Source organism: Telopea speciosissima, chromosome 10 (genome assembly GCF_018873765.1).
Source record: "Telopea speciosissima isolate NSW1024214 ecotype Mountain lineage chromosome 10, Tspe_v1, whole genome shotgun sequence".
Lineage (NCBI taxonomy): Eukaryota > Viridiplantae > Streptophyta > Magnoliopsida > Proteales > Proteaceae > Telopea > Telopea speciosissima.
In genome coordinates, this window is record NC_057925.1 from 42,672,744 (window position 1) to 42,695,994 (window position 23,251).

The window sequence follows — 23,251 nt, forward strand, 5'->3', positions numbered from 1 at the left end:
CCCCAATGTGCAAGCGTGAGTGTTGTCATTGGCTGGTGTGGGCGGCGTGGCACTTGTGCCTGGAAAATTATCTACTCAATTTCTTACCCGGTCTATTTCCCCAAGTCCCTGTAATAGGTGATGGACCCCACCTGGGCAGGGGGTATGGTGGTCATTTCAACCCCTATTAGAGGAACTTAGGGAAATTTTCCAGGCAGGGAAATGGAGCAGATGATGATCCCCTGCATCCCCATGCAGATAATAGCAATCTTATAAATATTTATTTAGAGAGAGAGAGAGATGTCATTCTTCACATCGTCTCTGCATGTGAAGGAATTTAATTGAACCTGATACATTACTTTCTTTAAATCCAATCCCTATTTGACACATGGCCCCAAGAGAGACTTGTCATTCATCACATCATCTCTGCATGTGAAGGATCTTAATTGATGGTTCCGACCTGATACACCAATTTTTATAAATTCAATCCCTATTTGACACGTGGCTCCACTTGGGTTACAAGTAAACCGTTCCACAAAGGAATCCTGGAAAATCACGTCCAAGACAGTTATATCAACCTAAACACGTCAGCAAAAATAGTTGTAAACTTTCAGGTAAGCCACACCATCAAGCACATTATTGATAGTACCCTCCTTACCAGGGAGTCAGTCAAGCTGTTATTCTCCCTTGGAACATAAGTGAAAATACATGATTTAAAATAGGTGGATAAATGACATATATCATCTACAATAGCACGAAATCTAAGAGGAGATGCATCGATTCCCATATGCAAATAAGACACAACTTCCTTATTATCAGATACATGAGTGAAAATACATGATTCAAAATATATTTACAAAAAAACATTTTTTTTTTAAAATTTGCGGTTCTTTAACTTGGATAATCAATTCAAATAGACGATCGGTTGATCCATTTTTAGCTCAATTGGAAATTAAATCGATGTAAGAACTTTTGACCCAACATGCTAATCCAGTTTAATTTTCCCAGGCTTAGTTAACTTACTAAGACAATCTGTTGAGTTAACCAAGGGGAATATATAATCTTGGGGCAATTGGTTAACCTTTTGGGATTGGTGTGTGGTTTGTGTGATTACACTTTGTTTCATCAAAAAAATTAATCTTGGGGTAATCACTATCACTATCCTACACTTAGCCTATATTTATTAAAATTACCCTATCTTAAACTTTCTTTTTAATACTACCCAGCTTTAAACTTTTACCTCCTTCCAACCTCATGTTTTTAAATACCCAGATTGCCTTTCCTTTTCACCTAGTGACTTGCTAATCTATTTAACCTACCATTCTTCTTCTATTTTGTTTACTATTTATGTCATTAAATAATAAAAAATGAAAGCATCCACCCGCTTCTTCTCTCTCCCATTTTTTATTCCATTCGTTTTTTTTTCCTTCAATTTTTTTATTCAACATTTCATCCTCACTGTTCTTCTTTGAACAGATCATGGTTCTAAGTATCGGAGTCATATCATCCGTATCGGTTTTGCTAGTCATCGATACTAATACCATATCGATAGCATGGTACGGACAAGGGGTTAAATGATCAGAAAACTCATTTTTTTAAGGAGATTCATGGATAATTTTGTCTGATACAGCCGATCTAAGCCGATACCATATCGGTAACGTATTGGTTTTGCAAGTTACCGATACCTTTTCGATACCATGCACTAAAGCCATGGAACAGATCGACTCTCTTCAAAGCCCTCGACTTCTTCTCTCTCTTCCACTTTTTATTCAATTTACCCTTCTGTGTTTTTTATTTTTTATTAACCTAGAACATGATTCTTGAGTCGTCACTCTTCTTCTCCCTCTTCATACTCGCAAAAGCAGAAGGCAACCCTCCCTCTCCATTACAATTGATCTCTACAAGACCATCTTCATCTCTCCTCAACCTCGCAGCCATGGGATAGAACGGCACAAGATCAATCATCGGACCGTCTCTGCCTTCTTGTCAATAAAAAAAATTTAATTTAATTGAAAAATCAAAAAATAAATAAATAAATAAAATTGAATGGAGTAAAAAATAGGAGAGAGAAGAAGTGGGTGGGTGCTTTCAAATTTTACTATTTTAATGATAAAAATAGTCAAACATAGAAGAAGAATGGTTGGTTAAATAGATTAGCGGGTTACTAGGTGAAAAGGAAGGGCAATTTGGGTATTTAAAAACATGAGGTAGAAGGAGATGTAAAAGTTTAAAAGCAGGGTAGTATTAGAAAAGAAGTTTAAGATAGGGTAGTTTTAGTAAATATAGACTACGTGTAGGGTAGTGATAGTAATTGCCCCTATAATCTTTTGGTCTCAAGGTGGAAAAACATATGTAGGGAATTGTTGAAGGAGTGTCACGACACTCATTGGGCAGGACGTCCCAGTCAGCACTGAAAATGACATTGCTTAGTGTCACATTCAGTGATGAATTTCCAGCAATTTAAAAAACTGCTTGGAAAAGTTATAGCAACGGTTTTTATACCTTTAGCGGAGATAAAAATCCGCCGCTAAAGCCATGATTCTTGCAGTCAATTTGAACCCCGAAACAGAAAATCAACCCTCCTGTATCTAATTTACTTAAAAATTGGAGGCATTATTTTAAGTAACATCCCTATCTCAGATGTGAGATAAGATTCTAATGTCAAATCTCATGATGTTCTGGAGGTTTTTTGGTGCAGCCGGCTAGGCAGTGGATTAAGCTTAATATTGATGGCAGCTCGATCGGGAATCTAGGAAGGGCGGGCGTGGGGGGTGTGCTTCGAAATTATCAAGCCCAAGTCGTGCATTCCTACTGCAGATACCTAGAGGTTTCGAATAGCTTTGTGGTTGAGTTTGAGGCTCTGGTAGACGGGCTTTTTATTGCTTGGGAGAGTGGCTTCATGGACCTTTGGATTGAATCTGATTCGGAAACTTTGGTGTTGGCCATTCAACACTCAAACATTCCGTGGTTTGTGCTCCAAAGATGGTAGGTTCTAAAGCCTTTCCTTGACTCTTGCAATTGGAAAATCACGCATTGCTATAGGAAAGCAAATCCTATCGCAGATTATTTGGCTAAGCGTGCGGCGATTAACAGAGTATCTTCATCAAACCTACTCTTTCCTAGTCATATTGAAGATCAGTAGGCTCGTGATGCTATGGGCTTGCCTAGCTATAGATTTGTTATGAATTAGGGGAGGGGCCTAGCTGGTCCTGTCTGTGCTTGTGGTTTTTTGGTTTCTTCTTGTTTTTGGCTCTGTGAACTTTTTGCCTTTTCTTTACTACAAGGATTTTCTAGCGAAAAAAAAGATGTGAGATAAGATAAAAAGAGCTCTCTTAAGTGCAAGGTAGATATATTCAATCATAGAACCACATGCAAAGTTAGAAGCTGAAGGTCCAGAGCTCGACTCCGCATCCCCCCTTGGGGCCACCCGTTTGAGAGGAAACTCCCTGCTGAACATATGGGCCCCATAATCTCCTGGATTGTGTGTTGCAGGGTCATATACGAGCCCTAGGGGATTTAATCGGCTAAAAATAGGATACCGCCTGTTCCACCCCCCCCCCCCCCCCAATAAAAAGAAGAAAGAATCACATCCAAAGACAGAATGCCAATGTGCTTTTATTAAAATTTAAAGTACAAACCACACACAAGTTTTATTAAAAAAAAAAAAAACAAAACAAAAAACCAAACATAAGTGATAGTATCACGTCATTTTGTGAAATTCCATGATAGAAGCGGCCACAACACGACAGATGAATTTAAAGCCTTCAAATCCAACACCCATTGCCAAGGCCCTGTATTCCTTCTCCGTCCTCTCCTTTCCTCCAACCTGTTGAGCCATCATGAGCAAGTCCGATCCAAAGACATTTTTGGCCAGAAAATTAGTTTCAGGGACCGTTGGAAGAATTGTCTCTACAACTACCACCTTTCCATCATCTGGTAATGCTTCGTGACACTTCTTCAATAACCTCAAGCAATGATCATCACTCCAGTTATGAAGTATCATCTGCATACAAGTTTTTAAGAAAAAAAAAAAAAAATAAGCAGGGCAGTTAAAGGAAGTTAACTCATTAGAATATAAAAGTCATGAAGTGAATTATTCAACAAGGAATACTAGTTAGTGTTTGATGGATTCTTTTGGGGTCATTTTTCCATCTGAAGTAGTGCATGTAGATCAAGTGAGTCCGTACATTCTTTCAAAAAATCTCGTGGGGTCTGGGTGTTTCCTCCCAAAAATCAAAATGGAAAAAAGGCCAATTTAGCTCTATCAAGTTCTCACCCTCCTCCAACGGCCAGAGATATTGGAGTAGGCCTAACCTTAGTTAGTAAGTTCGGGAACGGCAATTGAACGGGAACGGATACGTACGGCAGTTAAACGGATTAGACGGTAATAATACTTTTCAAAAATCCGGCTTCATAAAATGCATACGGTAATAATACGGTACGCGTTTAATACGGATATAATACGGCATAGACGGCAATAATACTTTAAAAAAAACGGACATATATTCATTATATAACATGCATTCACCACCTAATAAACAAAATAATATCATGATTTTATTAACTAAAATAAACACAATAATATAATATGCTATATAACATCTCTAAGATTATCATTTAACATACCAAAATATCAATAATCTACAAGAAATGAATGTAGATTGTCTGAAAATGACATGAGCAAGTTGAAAGACCAGAGAAACAAGAGGAGAGTACAAGACTTAAGTGCCGCTTTGTTGAACGGAGATGGCGAGGATGATTGGAGATGGAGGGCGGCTACTTTTGCCTGCTACGGTTGGATGTTCAACGCAAATCGAAAGGGACGAAAGGGAAAGTGAAATCGTTTCCCTAAATTCTAATCTTTTGGATAATTTTTTTTTTATAAAAAAAATGTATAATACGTGTATTATTCGAGTATAATACGTGCTTGCTTAAAAAATGCGTTTTTTTATAAAAATATGGGAAAATACGGGGACGGGAGTATTATACGTTTAAAAATACGGGAACGCGTATAATACACGTATGATACGCGACTTTACTAACTAAGGGCCTAACTATTGACTTATTTTATTAAAAAAGATGTGGTAGTGCTCTGGAATTGGAGGGGTGTGCTCCATTGACGAGTCTTTTCAGTCGGCTAAGTTTTGTTGGTTCAGGGGTCTGGCTATTTTCGGTTGGCTCTGCCCTTGTATCCCATTGGATTTTCCTTCAAACTTGATTTGGCTGTAAGTATAGGTCGTTGTTTCTGTTGTTGAGCTCTTTCCATGTATTTTTTTTTTATTATTTCCTCTCTCTTTTTTTTTTGGGGGGGGGGGGGAGAATTCTAGGCTTGTTTGAATATATTTTAATCTCCAAAAAAAAAAAAAACTAGTTAGCTTCAGTGATTCCCTACTCATGGAAAAAAATCCTCCAATTCCCTTAAAGTGCAGTTTGGGGTGGAGAGGTTGACACTTGGCATGTGTGAAATCCAATAGTGCCGAGTTCGAGAAGAAAAAAAAAGGGTCAATGAGCTCGGACCATTGGATGTCGCACCTACCAGGGGTCGACATCTGCATGTACCCCGAACTGCACCGCACTGCACCATTGGGTAATTGGAGAGGATTTAAATCCCCTACTCACCTTCATAAAAATGATATCCCCTTTTGGAACACTCAGAAACATATTCCCTGCAACATGCTCCACCCCTGAAAAAAATGTAATTATAAATATATTATTAATAAATAAATAAAGGGGTAGAGATCTCTACTTGGTTGTATGGTCTCTACACAATTGTCTGGGCCAAGGGGGAGCATGCCTGGGTATCTACCCAGGGGACAGAGGCGGCATTTCACTGTGCCTTGTGAGACGGCATAGGAAACACTACCAAGTAGAGTTCTTTTTCCCATAAATAAAATTATGATAGAAAGATATGAAGTTGCATGCAAATTAATAGTACCGGGATAAGCAGAAGCAGTAGCTATCACATGTGGCAAATCAAAGTTAATACCCTTAATGTTATACCCGTACCCCGGATCATAATTAATTATTAATTCTTTCCCGTGACGTGTAGTTATCACTGCCACGTATGCTGGTGAGCTGTTCTCACTGGTGGTCAAACCCAGCTACAAAATTATTGACCACAGTACGAGTTTGCCTGTGAAGGAAACTATTCGGGGTCATGGGGGACAAACCATGACAAGGAAATAGTAAGTGCTAGCCCTTAATTTTATTTATTTACCCTTTTTCTCAATGCCCTCTAAGTGCGGGCCAAGATTTGGACCACCCAGGCTATTTTAGTTGAGTTGAAAATAATTCACTTATGGGTCCCACTTGCCTTAGGGAAACATGTGAAGAGCAATTACACCCATATCATGTGAGGTCATCTTTAATTAGGTTCTTTCCTAATTATAACTAGTGGGCAGGCCCATTAGCTTAAGAGGCCCATTGGACTTAAATGGCAATTTAACCTAAGGGTCTATCTAACTCTATTTGACCCAAGGTTGGGTATTCCTTTCTCTTATCCAAATAGAACTAATGGGTCAACCCATTAAGCCCTCTTGACCCATTTAACTTAAAGTACCCATTTGGCCTAATGACCCATTTATTTTGGATCCACCAATTTAACTCTTGACCCATTTGACTTAAGGGACCCAAGTCACTTTCTATAAATAAGACAAAAGGGGGGGAGAAGCATTCTTTCTCTTTACTTCTCCCATCTAACCTAAATCGTGGAGGAGAGAAAGAGGAGAGAAAGGAGAAAGAAGAAAGAAGGAAAGAAGGAAGAAGGAAGGAGAAAAAGATAAAGAATAATGGAAAAGCTTGGCTGAAGGCTTGGAACCTCACCTTGTGGAGCGCTCTATGTGGAGCTTTTCTATATTGGGGGTAGGTAAGCCATTAAATCCCACATCTTTTCTTCTATTTTGGATTTTGGGGTTTGAAAAATGGGAGAGATTCGACCTAGGGTTCTTTTGGAACCCAAGGAATCGATAGAACCTCTAAACCTAGACTATGGTGGAGTTATTTCACTCCATTACAAGCTCTAAGCCTAACCAATCTCTTTCCATTTGAGAAATTTAAGGTTTCTACCCTATTATATCCTAAACTAGGTTCTCTTTGCTTTTCCTCTTAAATCCTTGGGATTACATGGACCTAATGAGGTCTTAGAACTCTAATGGACCTAGGAGGAAGCTTCCTTGAAGCCTCCTTATCTTTAAACCCCTTGGGAAAGAAACCCCTGGTGAGAAATCTTTCAATTTTCAATTCTGCAGGTATGTGGTTTTACATGCGGTTTCAAGACCTACGAGAAACCACCCTTGCAACCACCCCCTGAATAAGCCCCTGTTAAAGTCGATTTTAGGTGCGATTTCATGTTTTGAGACAAACCACCTGTAAAACCACCCTTGGCAGAGACCTTCCTAAGCCCCTGGTTAGCTAGGATTTACATGTGGTTGCAGGAATTGGGCATGAAACCACCCATAAAACCACCCTGCCTCTGAGACCTTATACTTAAATGATTTATGGGAGATCTTTTGGGGATCCGTCCCTTTACTTAATTAATCCTGTTTTCACTCTTTATTTAGGTTTAAAGTTTTTGTCTTGCGACGTGTTACTTAATTGCGACGATAACTCATAACATCGGAACATAACTTATATGTGAGTGGGTTTGGTTGTTTGGGCTTGATATTATTATTGCATTGTATATTATGTCATCATTATAAATTATTAAGCATGCTTGCGCATATTGCATACTTTTATATATGATTGTTATGATGTTGATTAGAGATGCTTTACTTTGATGGGTCTCGGTGCCGGTGGGTGCCGGTGCCGAAACCCCGGATACTATATACATTTATGAAGTAATTATGTTGAATGTCATGTTGAATTGTATGCACCGTGTCGTACTGGTAATCGGGCACTAAACCAGATGAAAAGTTGATGCGCCCGGATTACCTCTCGGGACGATAGGACTTGCATGTAGTATATCTGCGGCTAAGATTTTATACTCTTATGCTACGACCCTTACCAACAGGGGTTTAGGTGTTGGGTAATCAGTACACCGGATTCTGTGGAGGTGGGAGAGGCCAGTCATGGTAGTATTGGTTATCAGGGGTCTGCCACTGAGTGATCTTGGAGGCTTCGATCGGCGTAGGTCCCAAGTGACAATTGAGGTTTCATTGTGGCGATAAGTTAAGTGACCCACAGTGTCTCCCGAGTAGTCACAGTAGCATATACCTCTGAGTTAGTTGTGATGTTAGGTGGAAAATTTATTTAACATATGCATGCATCATTGGACTATGTAAATTGTGTGTTTGTGCATCCCCATCCCCTCACTGGCTCAGTGGAGCTAACCCCCTCGTGTACACACTTTTTAGATTATGATGTAGGTATGGAGGAGCCAGAAGTTGTGTTAGAGGAACATGGCAACGGGTGTCCTTGTGACGATTGCGCCTACGGGCCGTGAGAATTCTAGGGACTTGTTCCCCTTTTGTTTATTTTAGGGCGTAGGCCCATATATAAACATTTATTGTTATACCCTTGTTGATAGTTATTAGATGGTAATGAAAAATAGATTAATTATAGTATTTATCATCTAGGCTTTGATCATCTTGTAACTGTTTGATTTTATACGTTTTCGCAAAACTATTAATCTTTTGGAATGTAATATTCTTCTTTTCGCACTCTAATATTATATTATTTTAATATTGGTTATGACTGTGCGTTGGGACACTATGTCAGTGATCCTGGCAGCTTAGTAGGATGACACGCATCGTCCTAGTCACCCTTTATAATATATTGTATCCCTTGTCTGGGATGAGGGGTGACAGAGTGGTATCAGAGCAATGATGCTCTGCACCGACCACAGTCTTGCGGACTCTTGATTTACTCTCCACAATTAGGTTCTAAACTAAAAATCTTCAAGAATATAAATGATTATGTGCAGACATAGGAGAAGACTGATTGTGGTGAAACAAGAACTTAGAAGATAATAGGTAGGGATGTAAACGGATCGAATTCGGTCAGATAGTGGCATTATCATATTCGTATCCGATTATATTCGGACGGATTCGGATAATATCCTACCGATTTTCGGACGGACTCGGATAATTTCCGGATAGTGATTTTTTTAATACAGGTTCTCCTAAATAGATATGAATATGGATCGAATACGATTTTTCGACTATCCGTTGACATATTTATCGCTTTTATGATGAAGGTTAGGGTTGAGACTTGAGAGTTCAGTAACCACCATTTCTTCTACTCTTCTTAGTGTTTTATTCTCTTACGTTTTTTACTTTTGATTTTTTAATAGATATGTAATTCCATGTATCACATTGCATAAAACAATTTATATAAACCAATAGCAAATCTAGAAAAATAATCACATTATCTTAACTTATAAATTTATAAAAATAAGATAACAAAATCCAATAAGGTAACTTAAAAGGATAGACAAACACAGAGTTATATTTCAGATATTTTATTACCGTCAGACTGCTAAACGAATCGAATAATAATCGGTCGGATAAGGGGATTATCATATTCGTATCCGATTAATTTTGGACGAATTCGGATTCTCCTAAACAGATACAAACGCGGATTGAATACAGATTTACGAATATCCATTTACATCCCTAATAATAGGCAACATGAAACTTAGGACTTGAACCATAGGTTGTTAAGCTACAACTATGTAATTGCTTGGTTGAGTCTTAAGTAGGTCATAAATGGGCAACTATATGTTAAAATTCATAAACAATAATGAATCAATTATAACCATGCACAATTATCATCAATGATTTAAACAAGAGAGAATTAAGCAAATACAAAGAGATACATATAAGATTAATTACAAATATTCAATTGTTTCAAATCTTTTTGGGAGGCAATCATATCCTTCTCATTTCAACATTCATGATTTCATCCATTCCAAAAAAAACATATGACTCCATCATGCTTAATCAAAAGATACCAATCTAAACACCATAATTGTTTTAGATTTTCTGTTTGGGCATAACTGTGCCTTTCCCAACTCAGAATGCAAGATCCCATTTGTTCCAAATCAAAATATTTGATTCTGTTCATCTCAGATTAAATATACAAGTCTACCATTTCTAAAAGTCCCCAGTTGTTCATCCTAAGACAAGAACTAGAAGAACTGATTCTGGATAACTTCAATTTATTGAGAGAAAGTTGGGATAGTCATTTGCACCACTGCCACCACCGCGACTAAGAAAGGTGTTGATGTCATCTACCCTTCTCTTGATACCCTCTAGGCGCCTAGTCTGGTCGGAGGGTTGCTTCGTGACCTCATCGAAGCCATCCACCACTCGCAAGTTCAACCGCCTGATGACCGTCAGAATGTCAATACCTCCCGCTTGATGAAGGTACGTGGGTCCTTCGAGGTGAACAATAGGTCTTCGCTTCCCCAATAGACACATTAAGAATCCCCGCTAACTGTGCTATTGTAAAGGCTGTAGGAACCCCCTTGACATATGAAACGACCCGATAATTTTGTGTGCCCGGGTTCTTGGTGTCCAGATTTGCTTAGAAATGTCGGATGGGTTTTGGGTAATATGGTTCAGAGAGGTTGAGAATGTTGGTCCACCCCAATGCTTCGAATCGCTGCCCCACCTTATAAGCTTTGAGATCATCCAACACTACATTCTGCCCCTTCCACTATATTTTTGAAGCGGAAGTAGTCTTGGTAAGGCTCTTGGTCCTCTATCTTTTGAAACCATAGTGGATCTAGCACAGTTGGTGCAACTTGTTCCACGCGTGCACGTCGTGTTCTTGGAGTCATTGATTGTTTTAACCTGCAGCCAAAAGCCATGTAGATAGCAAATTAATACCTTGAATACTAAGGCCTAAGTAGATGATCAATGTATGGTTGTGAGGTTTAAAACCTAGCCTTTGATTCTTTTCCCAAGGCAATTAAGTTACAACAGGATTCTTAGGCTAGAAGATTCTGATTTTTATCAAATTGTGATCTAAGAAGTTGGGAAAAAAGGAAAGGCATGACCATTATGTGAATGACATGATAAATAATGAAGATTCATTGTCATAATATGCCTAGAAAGTAATGTTTTATGCAAAACAGTGAGTTCAAGCAAAATATGGACTTATTTGATCTTGAAACATGTTATAAACTTTAAAGAAAATTTTCAGATTTTGTGGTTGGGAGATTGAATCATGAGAAATAAGTAAATATGGCTTGTGACAACTCAAAGGATGTAAACTAAGCCCTATCTAGTAAGACCAATTTAAATATGACAAAAGAGAAGAGGAAAATTTGATTAGGGTTGGGTTTTCCAAAATCTAACCCAAATCTTTGGATTTGATGCAAAGATCGTGTTCGAGCCCTTACATAGACTGTATATGGTGAGAAAATGATTAAGATTAGGTTGAAAGTAGCGTACCGAGCAAAAGAAAACAAAAACCCCAAGTTTTATAAACCTGAAATCGATTTTGGGGTTTCTCCTTGAGAGAAATCGATGGGAGAGAGAGAGATCTTACCTGAATGCGATTGGATGTTGTTGAGGAGTAATTTGGAGCACTAAAATCCACCAAGGAGTGAGGAGAGAGCAAGTACGGTCGCAGTTGGGATTTCCTTAGAGCTTTAGAGTTGTGTTTTGAAAAAGGGAAAATGAGCCTTTAAATCGTAGGCTCTAAATTTATAAAAAAAGGCCCGACGATTTTACATACGGTTTCAGGCCGGGTACAAATCACCTGTAAATCCGTGATTAACTGAGGCTGTTTATTTTAGTTTCAATCTCAGGCGGATTTACCTGCGGTTTCATATTTGAGTAAAACCAGGCATAAAACCGCCCAAGCTAGAAAGAGTTTTCTTATCCTGTCTTGATGAACCACCCTATGTTAGGATTTTATTTCCTTCATATGTTGTTTTTCCTCACCCCTTGTGACCTATCTTACCCCAATCATTTAAGCATTATACTTGGAAAATAAAATTATAAAAGTGAAATGTCTACAAGATATGAAAACTGTGTTGCGACAAGAGCATAAAAGGAAAAATGAGACATGATAACCATAGGAAGATGTTTGGAGTAAAGAGAAATGAATAAGATCAATGCACATGAAAAATCTATGTGAGATCCCTAGTGCATGGACGTGAATAATGAGATCAATGTGAACAACATGTACTTTTGGTTACTTTACATCCCGACCAATACCAAACAAGCAAGTTATTGGATGAAAATACCCCAACAAGAGATAAGAATTATTTATCTAAGAAAAAGATGAAAGATTCTAAGGATTTTATCAATAATCATGTATACAAGAGAATATGCTTGAGGATAAGGCAATGTGATAATTTTTTATGAGATTTTATGGCATGCAAAAGAATTAGATTTGAACTTGGAGAGTTTTTCCAAAATATTGTGAATTGAGGATTTTACCACAGCTAGAACTTGAACATAATCCAAGTAAAATTCAACTTGACTTGACGAACATAGCAATAATCTCTAAAATGCTTACAAAGACTTGAAAATTTATAAAAGATGGAGTAATCAAACAAGGATCCAACAACTTAGTGCCATCGATCAAATAGGGCTTGATTTACACCCAAAAACCCTAGTTCCAATCGATTTGGTATGGATTTGGTGTACATGGCTATGGGATTACAAGCAAAATTAAGACATGATCACAACTTGAGATGATTCATTCTAAATCCAAGAAAAGAGGAAGTAAAAATAGGAAGAAAGCCATATCTTGAACAACTGAGAGTTGAACCTTGAGGCTTAAGATTACAAGAAAACCACCCAAGGGAAGCTTGAAAGGAAGTCCCTGTAGAGCTTTTTCTCCCTGCGGTTATGTTCCTTTCTTTGGAGTCAAAAGTGAGTTTTAAAACTCGTGGCTCTGTTTTGCTAAAATTCTACGAACAGACGAACAAACAGATCCACTTGTCGTGAATCCGCTCCGCACAAAACTTGAAATTATCATTTTAAAGCTATGCTGATCAACGAACGGATCCACACTCATGCGTCTGTCAGTAGATCCGTTTTACTTAAACCTTCTCGGCCATTGAGACTTTTGAGATCGGACAAACGAACGGATTCACATTCCACATCCGCCCGTTAGTCCGCTCTCCCTATTTTTGTGGAGGAGCCACGAACGCACTCAGAGTGCTGACACCGCCCGTGAGTCCACCCGATTTCTTTTAAGATTTTGAGCTTATTTTGGAGACCTTTGACCACACTTATATGTAATGATTATGTGCCTATACCCTAGATCGGACACCCCTGTTGTGTGACCCATTTATGGGGACCACTTAAATCTAGTTAATACCTTGAAATTGAAAGAGGTTAGGACTTGTACCCGACTGGGTTAGTTAATAAGAACTAGCAGACATTGGTAACCGCTGTGACTCCTCTCTTACATAAAAGGAGAAGAGTTACCTTTGAGGATGAAGACCTTAGATCCTGTGAATTTAAAGACCCCAACCTTATGGATAGGGAAACCTAAACCTATGTGGGTAGAGACCCTTAATGGGGTGCGTAGAATCTAAACCTGTGGGTAGGTACTAGGAAGGGAAAATATTAGGCTGGTTTATTTGAGTAAGCCATAAAGGTCACGTGTATTTGGAAGTCATTCATAACACCTCAAGCTAGTGACAACTCTATTTGAACTTTACTTGGTCCATCCAAACCTTGTTTAGACTCATAGAGAAAGTCCTATACCGTGATTTGACTTTCCAAAAAAAAAAAGGACTTAGTGAACTGTACCTGAGAACTTCTTGTTCTTGTGGATTGACCTAGATGACAGATATGTCCATAGGGATTTGAATGTAATTATTGAATCTATGCCTCCATATTGGTGTGATAAATATATATAGATATCCCTTAGAACCTTGGACTTGTGTGACTAGAGTGATTCTTTGGTACTACAAGTATGACTTACCTCGACCTTGCTGTGAAACTAGTTGGTGCCCTGACCTTGGTTGACCAAACCTTAGGATAATGAATAATGAATTTAATGACCGGATAGGTTAAATTATGGAGACTGCTTGAAGAGTTGACTTGGACAAAAGCTAATAAAAGTTGTTGGTTCTCGAAAGAGGACTGATGTGGATTCTTCCTTGTGGGATAATTGTGTAGTAGGTTTAAAGGTTGTGAAAGCTAAAACGGAAGGATGTAACAAGACCTTCTCCAACAACAGATATGAATGGGGTAATGGATCACCAAATGCGTTCCCTCCGTATTGGGAGTGAACAATAGGAGATTCCATCAATATTCCAAATCATTCTAAAGTTGGGTTAGGTAATGAGACAACCAGATGTGAAAGCCTTCAAAATGTGAACCCTATGTTTGGAAATGGATAGGTTAAATCCTGTAACCCAAGAATGACCAGAGTAGTGAAGGCTAGAGTAGTATCACCTGATCTGGAAGATCTACGCAACCTCTGTTCCGTGAGACTCAACTTAGTAGTTGGAATCCTGTTTTCCTAGGATTATTGTGAACCACACCCCTGTGGTAATATGACCCTGTAAGGAAAAGAGAATTGTGGAACCTGACTTACTGTGCCATGTAGGCACTGCCTCATCTTGACCCGACCTTTGACTTAGTTCAAGATGTGGGTGACTTGGGATGTTGTTATCCAACAACCCTTATCACTTGAAACCCTAGTTGCCTCAAATTTTAGGGATGAAATTTCTTGTAAGGTGGGGAGGATGTTATACCCGTACCCCGGATCATAATTAATTATTAATTCTTCCCCGTGACGTGTAGTTATCATTGTCACATATGTTGGTGAGCTGTTCTCACTGGTGGTCAAACCCAGCTACAAAATTATTGATCATAGTACGAGTTTGCCTGTGGAGGAAACTATTTGGGGTCATGGGGGATAAACCATGACAAGAAAATAGTAAGTGCCAGTCCTTAATTTTATTTATTTACCTTTTCCCTCGATGCCCTTGAAGTGCGGGCCAAGATTTGGACCATCCGGGCTATTTTAGTTGAGTTGAAAATAATTCACTTATGGGTCCCACTTGCCTTGGGGAAACATGTGAAGAGCAATTACACCCATATCATGTGAGGTCATCTTTAATTAGGTTCTTTCCTAATTATAACTAGTGGGCAGGTCCATTAGCTTAAGAGGCCCATTGGGCTTAAATGACAATTTAACCTAAGGGTCTATCTAACTCTATTTGACCCAAGGTTGGGTATTCCTTTCTCTTACACAAATAGAACTAATGGGTTAACCCATTAAGCCCACTTGACCCATTTAACTTAAAGTACCCATTTGGCCTAATGACCCATTTGTCTTGGATCCACCCATTTAACTCTTGACCCATTTGACTTAAGGGACCCAAGTCACTTTCTATAAATAAGACAAAAGGGGGGAGAAGCATTCTTTCTCTTTACTTCTCCCATCTAACCAAAATCGTGGAGGAGAGAAAGAGGAGAGAAAGGAGAAAGAAGAAAGAAGAAAGAAGGAAAGAAGGAAGAAGGAAGGAGAAAAGGAGGAAGAAGAATGGAAAAGCTTGGCTGAAGGCTTGGAACCTCACCTTGTGGAGCCCTCTACGTGGAGCTTTTCTATATTGGGGGTCGGTAAGCCATTAAATCCCACATCTTTTCTTCTATTTTGGGTTTTGGGGTTTGGAAAATGGGAGAGATTCGACCTAGGATTCTCTTGGAACCCAAGGAATCGATGGAACCTCTAAACTTAGACTATGGTGGAGTTATTTCACTCCATTACAAGCTCTAAGCCTAAGCAATCTCTTTCCATTTGAGAAATTTAAGGTTTCTACCCTATTATGTCCTAAACTAGGTTCTCTTTGCTTTCCCTCTTAAATCCTTGGGATTACATGGACCTAATGAGGTCTTAGAACTCTAATGGACTAAGGAGGAAGCTTCCTTGAAGCCTCCTTACCTTTAAACCCCTTGGGAAAGGAACCCCTGGTGAGAAGCCTTTCAATTTTCAATTCTGCAGGTATGTTGTTTTACATGCGGTTTCAAGGCCTACGAGAAACCACCCTTGCAACCACCCCATGAATAAGCCCCTGTTAAAGTCAGTTTTAGGTGCGGTTTCATGTTCTGAGATAAACCACCTGTAAAACCACCCTTGGCAGAGACCTTCCTAAGCCCCTGGTTAGCTAGGATTTACATGTGGTTGCAGGAATTGGGCATGAAACCACCCATAAAACCACCCTGCCTCTGAGACCTTATACTTAAATGATTTATGGGAGACTTTTTGGGGATCCGTCCCTTTACTTAATTAACCCTGTTTTCACTCTTTATTTGGGTTTAAAGTTTTCGTCTTGCGACGTGTTACTTAATTGCGGCAACAACTCATAACATCGGAACATAACTTATATGTGAGTGAGTTTGGTTATTTGGGCTTGATATTATTATTGCATTGTATATTATGTCATCATTATAAATTATTAAGCATGCTTGCGCATATTGCATACTTTTATATATGATTGTTATGATGTTGATTAGAGATGCTTTACTTTGATGGGTCTCGGTGCCGGTGGGTGCCGGTGCCGAAACCCCGGATACTATATACATTTATGAAGTAATTATGTTGAATGTCATGTTGAACTGTATACGCCGTGCAGTGCTGGTAACCGAACACTAAACCAGATGAAAAGTTGATGCTCCCGGATTACCTCTCGGGACGATAGGACTTGCATGTAGTATATCTGCGGCTAGGATTTTACACCCTTATGCTACGCCCCTTACCAACAGGGGTTTAGGTGTTGGGTAATCAGTACACCGGATTCTGGGGAGGTGGGAGAGGCCAGTCATGGTAGTATTGGTTATCAGGGGTCTGCCACTGAGTGATCTTGGAGGCTTCGATTGGCGTAGGTCCCAGGTGACAATTGAGGTTTCATTGTGGCGATAAGTTAAGTGACCCACAGTGTCTCCCGAGTTGTCACAGTAGCATATACCTCTGACTTAGTTGTGATGTTAGGTGGAAAATTTATTTAACATATGCATGCATAATTGGACTATGTGAATTGTGTGTTTGTGCATCCCCATCCCCTCACTAGTTCAGTGGAGCTAACCCCCTCGTATACACACTTTTTAGATTATGATGCAGGTACGGAGGAGCCAGAAGCTGTGTTAGAGGAACATGGCAACGAGTGTCCTTGTGACGATTGCGCCTACGGGCCGTGAGAATTCTAGGGACTTATTCCCCTTTTGTTTATTTTAGGGCGTAGGCCCATGTATAAGCATTTACTGTTATACCCTTGTTAATAGTTATTAGATGGTAATGAAAAATGGATTAATTACAGTATTTATCATTTAGGCTTTGATCATCTTGTAACTATTTGATTTTATACGCTTCCGCAAAACTATTAATCTTTTGGAATGTAATATTCTCGTTTCCGCACTTTGATATTATATTATTTTAATATTGGTTATGACTGTGCATTGGGACACTGTGTCAGCGATCCTGGCAGCTTAGTAGGATGACACGCGTCGTCCTAGTCACCCCTTATAATGTATTGTATCCCTTGTCTGGGATGGGGGCGTGACACTTAATCATAGGATACTTAGAAGTAATCAAGTCAAGATTTTCCCCTAATCCACCACCCACATCAACCACCACATTGGCCTTCTCAAACCCTTCATAAATCTCAAGTATTCCCTTCATAAGTGTAATGGAGAGGTCAAACATTGTTTTATTGAAAACTTCATTGAAACTTGGATCCATACCAAGATACTCATAGAATTCCATTCCATGAGCCTTATTAAAAGGAATTCCTCCTTCAAGAACTGCATCTTTCAAATAGTACCTATAAAAAATTTTCATGTCAAGATTATCAGAGAGATTAAGGCTGTGTTTGGTATGCAATCTTGGAACACATTCTAGGTCGATTTTGCATTATCGGATGATAAAATCAATAAAAAAATGAAAAGGGTTTGTGTATTTGATGAGTTGCAACACATACAAGCTTTGTGATGAATCATGAGGAGTAAAGGAGACATGGAATTTCCATGTTGGTTTGAAACAAAGTATTTGCAAACAGGTGCTAAACCATACAACCTTTGAACTTGACCATCATCATCATCACCACCAGAGATCACTTGAGAGTAAGTGATTATTTCATAGCTGGCTAAGAAACACAATATACGATCAAGCATAGCAGGGGCATCTGGGTTCTGTGTAGGGGCATCAAGTGTGAATCTGTTTAGCTCTTGTAGAATTTTTCTGAGTGTTGGTGTACACTCGTATCTTTTAGAATGATCCTTTGGATTGCATCCTTGGAGAAGAGTTTCAGTTAGGCATGAAGAACAATGTCTTAGGTTCACAAGAGGTAGTGATCCTAGAAGAATTTCAGTTAGACATAAGATGCAGGGTCTTAGATTCAGTACATGAACTGATCCAAGAGAATTAGAGTCAGAATCAAGATCAGCACCAGAGTCAGTCAGAATCAGAGTTAGGGTTAGAATCAGCACCAGAGAGTCGGAATTAGAATTAGAGTTAGAATCAGCACCGGAACCAGAATTAGTACCTAGAATTAGAAGCCTGGAAATCCTTGGAAGCCAGTAAAACTTCCATGGATATTCAGTTATTTTTGTCCCTTGGAAATTCTTGGAAGCCAGTAAAACTTTCATGGATTTTCAGTTATTCTTGGAAGCCAGTAAAACTTCCATGGATTTTTTGGATTTTCAGTTATTCTTGGAAGCCAGTAAAACTTCCATGGATATTCAGTTATTTTTGTCCCTCGGAAATTCTTGGAAGCCAGTAAAACTTCCATGGATTTTCAGTTATTTTTGTCCCTTGGAAATCCTTGGAAACCAGTAAAACTTCCATGGATTTTCAGTTAGTTTTTGTCTCTTGAAAATTCTTGAAAGCCAGTAAAACTTCCATGGGTTTTCAGAAAATCTCAGGAAAAGGATTCAGTTATTTATTTCTGTCCCTGAAAATTCTTGGAAGCCAGTAAACTTCCATGGGTTTTCAAAAAATCTCAGGAAAAGGATTCAGTTATTTATTTCAGTCCCTGGAAATTCCTGGAAGCTAGTAAACTTCCACGGACTTTCAGAAAATCTCAGCAATAATTTAGTTATTTATTTTTGTCCCTTGGAAATTCTTAGAAGCCAGTAAATCTTCCACGGACTTTCTCAACAAATGAATTGAGTTATTTATTTTTGACCATTGAATGAATTGAGTTATTTATTTTTTACCATTGGAAGGATTGAGTTATTTATTTTTGTCCTTTGGAATCTAGTTATTTTTTTTCTTGAAAATCTTAATCAGAATGGGAATTCCTCCTTTAAGTCCTTGGAAGCCAGAATACTCCCTCAGATTTTTCAGAAGCATCTCATTTTTGCATTTGATTCTGCATCAGCATCCTTGGTTTGGTCGATACTAGTGAGTATTGGCTGGCCATGGTAGATTGTCGATCACAGTAGCACACACGTACTGCTTGATTTTGCATGAATTGTCGATTGATCTTTCCAATTTTGGTTTTATCGTTTGATTTTGCATTTGCATTTGCACCTCTGCCATCCATGAGCAAGGTGTCGGCAGTTGATGCTCTGGGTGACGAAATATGGTGATTCTTGTCTTTGCCTCTCGACTGGTACACAGATCTTGGTCAAAGAGGGGCCTTCTGTAGACACCTGATTTTTGTCACCCGCCCGGGTGATGATGACACGTGGAGCATCGACATTCCCCGTCTCGGATACCAGAACAAAATCTCCAACCCTCGGCCCATGAAGGTTATTGGATCGGGCCCATTTAAATTGTAGCCCGCAAGGGGCAGGATAGGAAGCCAAAAATGATAATAAAAAGGAAAATAAAAGAAAGGAGGGAAGGGCTGAAGTGGAAAGTGAAAAATAGGGACCTAGACCCTAAGAGGGTAAAATGGGAAAGAAAAGGTAAAGGTGAGGACAGAATTGGAAAAGAATAACCCTAAAAGAGTGGAGAGGTTAAAATGGAAAGAGAATTAAAAATCAAAAGAGGAAAACCTTTAAAGGGGAGGGTAAAAAAGTAAAAGAAGGAATTATTAAAATGGGGAGGGGTAAAAAAGGAAATCCATTTGAAAGGGGTATCTAACCTAAAATGGGGTAAAAAAGGAAAACCGGATAAAAATCTAAACCCTAAGGTAGGGGTTAGGGGTGTCAATTCCAAGCCCGGCCCGGCAGCCCCAACCGAGCCCGCCGGGTTAAAGCCCAGCCCGACCCGGGACTAAACGTGTTGGGCCGTAATCGGGTGGTCCCAGTGTGAGGTCCTAGCCCATCGGACGCCTGACTGGACCGACTGATTCCAGGCCCGACAAGTTACAGCCCGACCCAACCCGACCCTTTAACTTATAAAGTTCCCCTCCCCTTCCCTCCAAATTTTCTGCTTTTGTTTCTTTCTTTGTTGGTCTTTGACATTTATTGGTTAGATACACTAACGTAGGCGAAATGAGGCTTAGTTTTTAGTTTTTAGTTTTTAGATCTTACTTTGTTAGATGTGCTTCTATTTGGTGTTGTGCTGTAATTTTTTTTCCCCCTCTACTTACTTTGTTAGATGTGCCTTTTATTCGGTGTTGTGATGCAATTTTTTTCCCCTGCTTCTATTCGGTTTTGTGCTACTATTTTAGTTGGGATAAACTTTATTTGACTTTGAGTTGAGGTGTATCGTGACTGCCCAACGGTGTGATGGTTTGAACTTAAAATTCTGGTTGCATATCTATTAGTAAACTCACACCGTTTAGAGTTAAATGGCTTATTAGCCCGTTTTGACCTCGGTTTAGGCCCGTTTAATTAGCCCGAATAAGGCTGACCGAACACCGACCGACCGAAATGAAACCGTACCAGGTTCGCCCAAGGCAAGCCCAAATGCCTAAACGGTCAGACACGATACAGCCTGTAAAATTGGTGAGGCCCGACTAGGCCCGAACAAGATCGACCGAGCCCGACCGGTTGACACCCCTAGACTACTAGGGGTGGGGGAGAGATATAAAAGAAAGATTAAAAAAGGAAGAGGTCTTTCGTCATTGAAGGCTAGGGAGAGGAGAGAGAGAAGAGAGAGAGCAAAAGAATACAGGGAGAGTGAAAAAATGGAAGAGAAAAGAGAGACAAAAGAGGGTTAGAGAGAGTCAGAACGGAGAGAGGAGAGACGAGAGGATAAAAACAAAAAGGGCAAAAAGGAATTGGGGGAGCACGGATTTCAGGAGATAGGATTTGGAAAAAAGCAAAACGGAGTGATCTCGTCATTGCGAGAAGAGAGGGTACAGAGAGGAAAAAAAAAGGAGAGAACAGAGAGGAGCAGAAACCAGGAAGACAGAGGATGTAAGAGACGACGGAAGAGAGTGAGGAAGTGAGAGAGAAGAAGGAGCAGAGAGTGGAAGAAGGAGACCGAAATACACAAAATCGGATATGATGAAATGGGAACTGAGACAGAGAGCAGCGAGCTTCCCTGAGCCAGGAAAAAGGAACCGCTGCAATCGATCGTGAATCCTTCTCTTCATCCTCTAATTTTCTTATTTTTCTACTTCGTTTGGCTTCTGCTATTTTCTTTCTTTGAGTGGTTTGTAATAATCCCTTCCCCAATTTGATTCCTCTGTCTGTAATAATTCCCCATATCCTTTGCCCGATCCGTTCGTTTCCTGTCCGTGACCAGTCGCCGGTGATTTCGCTCTTATTGCTGGCTTCACAGTTCAATTAGTGTGCAGGTAATCTCTCCGTTCCTCCTCAATTGTTTAGTTTATGATTCGGTTGATATTTATTAGTTTGATTTAGTCTTCTATTTTATATTCTAACTTTGATTATCATGGGATTGGTATCATTAAGGTTTCAATGGGTTAGATTGAATTAATTAATTTTAAGTAACTTTGATTTTAACCTTTGGTTTGGGTTATGAGGATTCGGGCTGGGGATGCATGATGTGACCCCCATGGATCAAGCCAATCGGATTTTAAAGTTCGGTTTGAGATTGTAAACTTTCAGATTTTAAAATCAGTATGTCTTGGATTTGGCTGAACCATAGGGTCCATTTCGAAATGGTTAATCTCAAAATTTGAGTCGGCCCATCGGAAATGGGCATAGCCTTAGATATTGGGCTATGTGATCAATTGGGCTGGGTTCTTTTAGAGTCGGGAATGCCGCGATCAAGTCTTGGTTAGTCTTAATTTTGGTTTGAGGTTTATTTGTCCTTTGGGCTTTTGGGTAGGGGTGTCAATAAAGCCCGGCTGACCCGAACCCGCCCGAACCCGCCCTGAGCCCGGCCCGGGCCCGACCCTGATTTTTTGACCCTGAGGGCGGGTTTGGGTTTAGTTATAGTCTGACCCTGGCAGGGTCGGGTCGGGTCAGGGTTTAGATCCTCGACCTAGCCCGGCCCGGCCCGACCCGACCCTGTATTAATTATAGGTATATAATATTACATATATATATATATATATATATATATTATATACTTAATATAAGTATTTTCTTGACAAAAAAAAAATAGAAGAGAATTGTACAGAGATAACTACTAGCTTTGTCATCATCATGAAGTGGGAACCCATAAAAAGAGTAGATCATCTACTATTTTGATCAGGACCATAAAAAGAGTCACTGACATGATTGTTATTTAGTTGTAGCCCCTATAAGCTTCCAGGCCTATTGAGGGGACACAGTTACAATTGTAGAGAGAGAGTTTATACACACGCCATTTTTTTCAACATATTTATTAGTTGTCCCATAGGTTGAGATCCTATGTTACAAAAACATGGTCTAATGAGACACGTGGACGGTGCCATAAATCAAGACCAACCCGACCCGGCCCGACCCTGGCAGGGTCGGGTCAGGGTTGAGAGTTTCTTGACCCTGACAGGGTCGGGTCAGGGTCAGGGTCAGGGTTAAGGCCTCTAGGGTCGGGTCAGGGTTTAGGCAGGCCCGGCCCAACCCGACCCATTGACACCCCTACTTTTGGGCCTATATTCAGGCTAATCCGGGTTGAACGACATTTGAGCAAGGATCCATGCTCTGGGAGATTTAAAATAATTTAAGTTTTGGTTTTCGATATGAATGAATCGGAATGTGGGTTTGGGCGTAGATTCAGGCTGGGCCTCCGATATTAATAAGTCATTTAATCATGAATTGGGCTTGAGCCCGAAGCTTTAAGATATGGATGTGATTTAATTGGGATGGGGGTGTGGTCCTTTAGGGGATAAAGCCATGTGAGATCGATTTGGGTTTTTGGTTTGGGCCTAGAAGTGGATTTGGACTTAGTCTAGGATTTAGGCCCATTGGCTGAAGATAAGCCATGTATGGAGAGTTTGGGCCCGTTCCTTTGGGCCCATGGGTGCGCTTAGCTTGTAATTTAGGTTTTAATTGAACACTCTCCCCCA

At 39.7% G+C, this 23,251-nt stretch overlaps 1 protein-coding gene across 1 annotated transcript; it reads right to left on the reverse strand.

The window, feature by feature from the left end:
- Positions 1-3,679: 3,679 nt before the first annotated feature.
- On the reverse strand, positions 3,680-18,542 carry LOC122643587 (caffeic acid 3-O-methyltransferase-like). The gene is made up of 5 exons (XM_043837201.1): positions 17,971-18,542; positions 17,477-17,719; positions 5,915-5,979; positions 5,599-5,663; positions 3,680-3,982 (listed from the first exon to the last, which is right to left on the reverse strand). The coding sequence occupies exons 1-5, from the start codon at positions 18,540-18,542 to the stop codon at positions 3,680-3,682; spliced, it is 1,248 nt and encodes a 415-aa protein (XP_043693136.1).
- Positions 18,543-23,251: the final 4,709 nt, after the last annotated feature.